Here is a 9,849-nt window from a genome sequence, read left to right as displayed (position 1 = left end):
GCCAGTTCTGTTTATTGCTCAATATTAAAAATCATGATGCTTCTTTTTAATGCTAACATTTTTATTTGAAAGACCAAAAAAAAACCACCCCAAAACCTTGCCAGTTTATATTTACATTTTTTTTTTTAAGAAACAAAAGCAGTTGTATCATGAAACAAATCTTTTCAACATGAACTTGCATTGAACAATTGCAGTATATCCACAACTAAATAACTGACATTCTGGTCTAAGCAAGAAATATAAGGTCACCTTTTTTTCTACTTGTTAATGTCAATGTCAGAATTTTCTTTAAAAACCCCCATAACATTTCAAAAGTCGTTCACAAAATGAACTGCAAAATGGTATTTATATGAAGCATTATTTATAAGAAAAGCAAAACACTGACAGTGATAATATTTTTTTCCAAAAATGCACACTTCTTATGTAGGACTCTCATCTAAAATTAAGTGGAAGTTACAGGCATCAATTTTTTTTTTCTGAATATGTAGATCAAGAATTTTCTGAAGTGTAGCTTTTTTGAGCTCTTCTGTATGAAATGTCCTACATGAAGCCATGAAGGAGTAAGCTACTATTAAAATTTTGATTTTTAGATGCAAGAAATACTTATTTTTCTGACATATTTTTCAAAAGGGATATTTTAAAGTAAGATTTCAGAAAGCAAAATGTCACCTGTTCTCCTCAAACTAAGGGCAGGCACTGGTTACAATATGTAAGCTTACCTGAACACCTTGTTATTGCGATGACATGGCTTTTGTATTTTTTGCTTATTTATCTGTTCATGAAATGTACATGTAAAGTGAAAGTATTTCATTCCTGTGATTATGTTAGACAAAAAAGACATAAGGCAAGGAATTACCCTGGGATAAAACAACACTTAAAAAAACAAGCAAAACAGTGAACAGAACGATACCTACTTTGGGGGGGATGTTTAGCCTCTTTTGTGCCCTAATATGCTTGTTTTAAAATAATCACATATAATAATTCTCAGAGCTATTGTAACAGGATTGTACTGTCCTTTTCTGTGACATCTTCCTAGTAGCTGACCTGCACCTCACACAGTGTGCATACTGGTTACCTGGCTAGAAGGATATTGTATTGAGAAGGTTTTACAAATGAAGTTCCAGGGATACAGTGCCTCCATGGGTCTGCTAATTTCCAGCTTTGCCCTGCATCAAGCCTAGGAGATGAAGTTCTTCATGCTTCTTGTACTTCGTTATCTCTCTGGCCCCGAATTACTTGTGAGCCGCTCTCTGTATAAATGACCATGCTCGTTAACTGTTCTGCTCTATTAGGGGATAGAGCTTTAGCTTTTAGAGCAGTACCAGCCTGCAAAATCTCTGGGGACTCCGCTGTCTCTATCACGGTGTGTGAGTACACGCCAGGCTCATCCTGCATCTCCGGTGGTAACTCTGTGACAATGTAGTGGGTTGCACCTTCAGAGAAGCTGCCATCAGAACCCTGAACCATGGCTTGAGCTATTTCTTCTGTGACAATAATCTGTGATATTTCCCCATCCGACTCGACTAAATCCATGTGTTCGCTTTGGACACTGAGTGCGTGGCTACCAGCTTCCTGCATAATTATCTGAGAGCCTTCTCTAGCTACCATATGCACAGTCCCTTCCTCATTTACAATGACCTGAGTGACACCTTCTTGCATCAGCTGGTCGGCTGCAGCCGTATCACACACAGCAAACTGTAGTACTCCTTGGACCATTTTCTTGAAGGCAGCCTGAGCTCTCTCCTGAGATGCAATTACAGCTGATGGGTGCACGACCTGCGTCACTACTTCCATTGGTTCAGTATCTTCCTGAGTCTCTTGAACTTCATGGAACATCTGTATTTCTTGTCCCTCTGTGTCACTGGGAATGTTGGGCGTCTCTGGATTTGGCATTTGTAAGAAATCTTTGTGACTAGACCTGCTTCTGTCAAGGAGTTCAGTTTTGCTTTCCACTTCACCCAGCTCTGTCACAGCACAAAGCAGGGCATCCAGTGCTGAGGAGGAGTCTGGAGGAGGTACCGTAGCTTCAGACGTATCTAAAACTTCTTGCCTCATTATCTGCTGCAGTACAGCACTACCGGAGTCAGGAACTGCATCTATAGGAACAGCCTCTTCCATATCAGTTCCTGCTACAGAGCCTTCAACCACTACCACCTGTGTTGCACCATCTGCTAACTGCTCAGTAAGTATCTGCCCTGGAACCATACTGCTCATATGTGAGCTGTTTTGATTTGTAGCTATAACTTGCCCGTCTTCTGTAATATGGACTACCCCTGCCATCTGACCAGCCATTGCTAGAGTTTGAAGGGTAGCTGCAGCTGTTTCCTCCACAGAAGCATCAATTGCAAAATCGCCATCATATCCTTGAATAATAATAACTTGCTGAACTTGTTCAGGTGACTGCGGCTGTCTTCTGCTGCTCCGAAAGACCTTCTCTTTAACTGGAGAAACCTCTCCCAGTGCTGCTGCAGTAAAAGGACTGGTAGTTTCCACAAAGGTTGCTCCTTGCCCCTTCAATCGACATTCATAGGACTTAGATACAATGCCTGCAAAATAAAATATGCTGTTAGCAGGGCATCATGGCAAATATCAGCTCATAACTTTAGTAACTTAAAAGAAAAAAAAATCCTTGATAATTTTTAGATTTCACTGGCAGAAAACATAGGTAAAATGCGCAAGTGAACAAAAACAGTTTGCTTGTTTTCCAAATAATGTATTTACAGGTTGAAATAATTGCTGAGTTTAACAATTCTGCAGCCTATTAACAATTTAAATGTGTTTTATTTTAATATGCTGTATAACCCCCCAGGTAAATACAGTATACAGTTAAAAGCCATTAACACATCTTTTAAAGAAGATCTTATTGGTGATATTTTGGCACTTCAGTAATGCATTTTAGGATCCTATATTATATTAAACATGTCTGAGTGTGAAAAACTGTGGCTGATGTTCTTAATATCCTGGTTTTGTTGGTGAGGTAATTGCCATGTTATCATTTTGAGGCCATTGTCCTCCCCTTCATTTCCCACCTAGCAGCTTCTCCAACACACCTGACTGACTGTTCACTAGCCTAGTTACCTGGAGAAAACACATGACAGTTTGCTTACCCTAAGCAGTATGTTCTGCAAAATACCATCCAGAGAAACCTTCTTTATACTTTTTAATTATTTCTACATTAAATCAATTAATAGATAAAAATATCTTTACTTCCACACTCCAGCTGCTTGCTCTGCCACTCAGCCTGCTTTTGAGTCATTGAAGGCTTTTCTCCTTCTCAGTTCTCATCACTAACAACAAAGCTTCAGCAAAGCAGACGATGCCCGCAGTTGCACACAGTCGGCCCTGCCGTCTTCAAAACATGGCCTCAGAAATACCCTGCAGCCCACTTTGCCTTCAGTGTTTTCAGGAGAACGTAACTGACTGCACCCCGTACGCGCTTTTGTGGATGTATGTAGCAGAACAGCTCTAGCCCTCTCTGTCTTCCCTTCGCAGCGCAATCCCTAGCTACAGCCTCTGTGAGCGCTATGAGGCCCACTTTGGACCACTTCCAGCACAAACATGGATGAATGGATCCTGCACACTGAGAGTGAGGTGAGGGTTTAAGTCCAGATGGGACGTGGGGAGGCTGATGAAGTCCACACTGCTGAGACTACCCATACCCCTACCCATAACCATACCCACATCCATACTTTAGTTTAAATTCAGCTTGCTTCTCCCTACACAAATTTAAATCACACCTCTGGAATAACAGATGTAGCATCTCTTATCACTAACACACATAGATACAGCACTGTTTGTCTAGGCCAAAGCAGTATTACTCTTACAGTCAAATTTTGGGCTAGCATTGTACTTTCCAAGCCACCAAGCCACTTCTCATGAACAGCACACACTGTACCCGACTCAAGAGGCCAAGAAAATTACACTAAAGCTGCTCCAAGAGAGCTCTTTCACCCAAAGTATAGAGCTGTCAGACCCTCACCCCATGGAGAATTAAACTAGGCTCTAAAAATCAGAAAGTCTCATTTGCTTAAAACTTACAAGCTGTGTTAGACTGAGTACCTGGCATCTTGCAAGCTCCAGCAGCTTGATATGCTAAGGTGTATACCAAGCTAATATGCCAAGATAAAATCAATCCTTAAAAGACTGGGCTCTTGCTGGTATCTTTTTATTCATATATTTAGCTATCTGCCTATTTATTTATCTTCTGTTTCAAAGCTTCTGGTGGCTAACTGTACTGCAAAGCATAAGAACTAATTTTGTTAAGCTGAAAGGCTGCAAATCATCTTTAGATGTCTAAACTGGTGTTATGCAACTTTCTCCATCTTAGTTTGCAAGGCAGGTTATCTTTGGAAAAGAAAATTAACAATTTAAACCACTGGAGTGTTTCCAAGAGATACTGCATGATAAATCCGGCACATGCAATTGAAGTACATTTTGTCAGGCATAAGCTATAAGGAAGCTTACTGTGGTATGACTGGTTCTTATCCCCACTTTTCCTATGCTCTCTGTAGGCACTGACATTCACAAGACCCCCCAAAGAGCAGAAAAATAGGAAGGGGAAATCAACATAAAATGACAATTATCTTAGCTCCTCCACATTTTATAATAGAGTAGAAGTAATTAATTCTCTCAGGAATCTTGCTTTGTTGACATGATAAAAGAGGAGCCTGGCAGTGATGTGGCACAAAATCAAAATAACTCTACAAATCATGCATTTTCCACTAGATTTCAAAATCAAAATAACTCTGCAATCATAATTTTCACTTGCACACAGCAAAATCATGACATCTTTCTCCTGTGATAATGATAATTTACATACAGGACACAGCATCACTGCATTTAGGAGAAGCTCTGGTCTGGAGAAGGGAGAGAAAAAAGAAATTCATCTTGTTTTCATCTTCTAAAATAAATGCTGTACCTGTGAATCTATGCAACTCCAGTCTGCTCTGCAATTGAATGGGAAGTCTCTTGGGTGAAGAGCTATCCAGTGAATCCCTTGCAGCACTGATAATTATGCCATTCTGACTGCTTACTTAATCTATTTGAATCCAGAGGTGAGTTAAGCCACTTCCTGGCCATTAAAGTAAACTACATGGGTAAATACTGCTGTCACTAAGGGGTGTGATGAAGCTTAACTACACCAACATCTTAACCTCAGTTCAGTGCAACCCCAGCTATTCCATCACAGTTCATAAATGCGATTGCAGGTCCATCTTTTGATTCAGCAATTTAATAACTTCGAGTGCTGTCAGTACTGCTTTGAAAAATGGCTCCTATAAAATGTAACAGCCTCAATCAGATTGTAAAAGATTCACCCACTGAAGATTCTTCCATTTCAACTATAATGAATTAATGTTGAGCTATGTAGAAGTTCAAGTGTCATTTAAACTAATGTGAATCTACTGTAACTTTAAATTTTAACTGGACTATGACCAAGAATTTCCTGGGAACATCAACTTCAATTTTAGTGATTTTTCATGGTAAATATGAATTGCACATTTTACTGGTTTTCTTTTGTTTTAACAGTGATGAGCCAAGCAGGGAAGATATTTAGAAAACAACATATTTTCAGGCTTAGCTGCTATTTTGACTTTGGAACAGTACTTGTCTATAATGGAGCACTGCTATCCAACACAACATTTGTAGGAATTTTTATGTATTTAAGGAACATGTCACATTATTGGATTGTATGTAGCAACAAATCATGTTGCCCTACTAAATTCAGACTGCCTCTCACCCCCTCTTGAAAATGGGTAAAGAGAAGGGGTAAGTGTTGGCTGACATGGCATACATAAGCTGCAATACAAGCCCACATTAATATTAGGAAAACTGGACTTGTTGCTGACTGCATGTCATTGCAAATTAAAAAGATACACAAATAGGCATTAAAATGACAAAATATAATGATACAAGAACTCATATTCAGACAATTTGTAAAGAGGTGTTTCATATCTAGGGGTGCAATGATCACAGAATTGGTTTCTTTCCAAGAAGTCTGTCATTTCAGCACAGTCATTATTTATCAGTTGGAGTCCGGAGTGACTGTTACTTTTTTATTTGAAAATGTCAAGATTTTTCAGACATTAAATCCATATTCGCAGGTTATTTTAATTCTCAGAGACCACAAACTCCCAAAATAGGGCTAAAAGATATGCTTTGATGTTTAATGTGCTTCTGGGAAACTACAAATAGGGTTTAGTACCTTTTTCCCTCTCTTTTACTCAATACCTGACTTTCTTTTGTGTGTCTGTTTTATTCTTTTGTTACTGTCATCATTTGTTCCCCACAGAATAAACACCTTATTCTTTTGTTAAGCTTACATTTAATTAAAATGTACAGGATTTGTGCAGTAAACTCGAATGAAACAAATAAAACAAGGGCCCCCTCTCTTGAAGGCATACGTTGTGAATGAAAAATGTCATTACAGACTAAAAAATTTTGCAGTAAACAGGGCCTACAGAGAGAAGTTTCCCCCGTAATGACATCCATAAAATACACAAATGGCACTTTTAGTACCATCCTGAATATGGCATTTTCTGTGCTCTACACACAATCTAAATGGTTTGATCATAGAGCATAATACTCCATTGGGTTTATAGAACAATCAATGTTCCATAAAATGATGTATTTATCCAATAGTAGGCTCAGCAGTTACTGGTGTATGACATTGTAGGACACTGGCTTTGTACTGTTCAGCAGCACACATGCTGGCTGTAAAACTTATCTAACACTACTTCAACAACTTCATCTCATCTGTGTCAAGTAATTTGTTGAAGCCTCAGCTTGGTTTAAAAAAACTTGTAATAAAAATTCATAGAATTTTCAGGAGAATGAAAGCGGGTGACAATGGAAAGGTCACATTGTGTCTCCACGCGAGGGGTCAGGGGCCACTGGCAGTTCTAAAACAGAAAGTAGATTTCATGCATCGTGTAGCAGATAAAGATGGCATTAAAGAGACTTGTCTCCGAAAGAAGTGTGTAATGCGCCTGCAAAGTCAGTGCTAATACTGTATGTAAAACACGACGTGGCTCGCAACTGGCAGAGCCGTTAGGTCTGTAAACCTCTCCCCAAAGTGGGGCGAAGCGGTTATACACGCTGAGGCTACGCCTAGGAGATCCGGCACAACCAGCTCCTTAAAGGCAAAGCAATGAGTCACAAATGAAATAGTTTGGTATGGCAATGGAAATGATCTGCATTTATATGGCAAGTTTAAATCAGGTATTTTTTCTTTTCTGTGAAACTTTTGGGAGAGCTAATTTCTGGCTTCCTATCCAGCAGCACCTAATTTTTCATACTTCAGTTCTTAGGGACATTATTTATTGACAAATACTAATATTTGATATCTATTAAAATGCAATCATTATTAAATAAGGCAAATACAAAGAAGGACCTTTTAATGCAACTAAAAACAACCTTCATGGAATTTAAAAGATATATAAAATTAAACTTATATTGGCCATCATTAACAGTCAAGTCAAACTGTTCCCAACAAATGAACTAGCAAGTGAGTCTTATATTTTGAAAGTTATTGTCTACCTGATAGTACAATATTTTGAATGGTACAGTAAGTCCGCTGTTCAAATTCATAAAGGAATAATTTAGGCCCTGATCAAGCGCTAAATTTCTGTATTCTTTTTTTCTTCTATGTTGATCTCCACTTTCATTAATTAAGTGCAGTCTAAGAATTGGTGCATAATGTCATAACTTTGGAGCTTTCCTTGATTTTGGGACACCACAATAATAAACCACATTTCTCAGATATTCATCTCTGTTCCTTAACAATAATAGTAAGTATTCTTTCCCTCTTGCAAGGTTTTTATCTAGAAGCAACATATGGGCCACCATTTTCAAAACCAGCTAGTTGGGCTACTAAATAAAGGCGGCTGAGAAGGCTTGTTCATGTCTTCTACTGAAGGAGAGAAAATAGGATGAATCAAATCAAAACGGTTAGAAGTAGTGAAATAAATCAGGCACCCCAAATGACTCTGTCAGAACTATTACGTCCACAAAGACAGCATACATTTGTAAAGCAGCACTAGTAAGTATACATACAGGGCAATTAACCAACTCTCTAAGAGACATAAAAGAAACCCATCATTGACACAAGATATTCAAATCTCTAAAGATATCAGTACGATAAGGGTGGGTTTTTTTTCAGTATGTTATTACTGTAAAAAGAAAATTAACAAAAACTATTTCCAAATAATGTTAATAGTTCATTTTATACTTAAAAATCCAGTAATATCAGGTTTAAGGCTCAAACTCAAAATATCCTTGGCTTCTAGTTTTTTCCTTAACCACTCCATCAAGTTTAGAAACTTCAAGGTCTTCTAAGAATTGCTTGACTACAGGATGAAGTTTTAACCTTTCAGGTACCTTACACAGAGCAGGAAATGTCCTTTTAGCTTCCTTAAAATGGAAATGGAAATACTGTTGTAGTTTTTTTTCTTTTGAAAACCAGACTAAAATTCCCTGCTTGTTACTTTTACCTCTCATAGCTTGGAGGACTATGTCAACAGCAACAATAAAGAAACAAAACAAAAAACAATCACCAAAATAAATAGCTGAGCAATTCTGTTCAGGTGTTTAGGCAGTTTGTTTGGTTTGCTTTAGTTTCCCTCCAGTGCCTAATTAACCTTTAGGAAAAGGCTTTCTTTGTGAAAAATTTCAGTTTCTCTTTGCCTGCACTCAAGGTCAAAAGTAATACTACATAGCCTAGTGTTACTGAAGCTATGTAAACAAAAAATATACTTACCAAAAATTCCACTGATCATGGTAAACATGTACTGTGATAAAGCGTGGAGTTTTACAACTCCATAACCTTCACTGAGATTATCTCGTGGACCACTTTTCCTTTTTACCCATTGCCTCTGTGCAGGTTTATCATCTCAAGTCCTACTTTTGAACAAAAATCTCATTGTAGTATATACAGCAATCACCTGTATGGACAAGCAGCGTCGGGAATGTATTCAGAGTATTTTAGCTAGCTTTTCCAGTGCGATTTAGCAGCTGGAGACAAGGACACTAGCCTGCTTGGACATTTCTTTGCAGACCAGCTTCAAGGGCTACACCGGTCCTCAATATGGGAACAACTGACATAGATGCTACATGGATGCACTTTTTCTGCCGTAACCCCTTCAGTGCAACTGGAAAGTGCGTTTGTAACACTTCTAAATCAGAATCCAAATTTCAAGAGGTACCAGCTGTGCTTGGTCAAATTGGAGAATTCAGTTTCCTAGGCAGGTAGAGCATATAACGTAATATGAACAATAACATGAAAGATAATATGAAAAAATAAGAAAATAACCCACAAGCATCAATCATAAGAAAATGTATCTGGATTTTTAAAATAGGTCTAGTCTCAGACAGTAATTATTTTGTTATGAAAAAGCAAAAAACACTTTTTGTCATTATTATTTCAGCAAGGGTTTCTGTTTTTCACAAATATATACATTTGGACCCTGCTCTTATAAACATTTATTTATCAAGAGTACTGCTTGCTGCCATAGTTAGCCTCAATAGTCTCAAAGGGACTAAACATGGTAGCTTGCATTATGCATTGTGTTTGCATAATCAGGCCCTTGGGATTAACAATTCTGAAACTGGCTAGTCTTTTCCAACATTTGATGTACGTATATGCACTAAAGAAAAACGGCACTTGTAAGGGATATCTAAAAGAAAACATCATTTTGCTAAAAGATCAAGCAGAAATTATATTCTTCTGTATATCCACCAAATATGGTTATTTGAATTTATTTATTTATTTATTCTGATTTATGCACCCATTCAGTAAAAAGGAGCACCTGTCCTTTGCTTGAGGGCATGTCTCAACACATTGGAAAAGCACAG

At 38.0% G+C, this 9,849-nt stretch overlaps 1 protein-coding gene across 1 annotated transcript in view; it reads right to left on the bottom strand.

Annotated features, from left to right (window-relative positions):
* The window catches only part of ZNF407 (zinc finger protein 407), a 350,480-nt gene continuing 340,631 nt past the window's right edge, over nt 1-9,849 (bottom strand). Inside the window, exon 9 of the mRNA XM_067290762.1 lies at nt 1-2,546. Within this exon, the coding sequence (XP_067146863.1) occupies nt 1,195-2,546 (1,352 nt within the window). The 3' untranslated portion in view covers nt 1-1,194. The remainder of the gene's footprint in view (nt 2,547-9,849) is intronic.

This window comes from Apteryx mantelli, chromosome 2 (genome assembly GCF_036417845.1).
Source record: "Apteryx mantelli isolate bAptMan1 chromosome 2, bAptMan1.hap1, whole genome shotgun sequence".
Classification (NCBI taxonomy): Eukaryota; Metazoa; Chordata; class Aves; order Apterygiformes; family Apterygidae; genus Apteryx; species Apteryx mantelli.
This window is presented reverse-complemented; position numbering and strand designations above follow the sequence as displayed.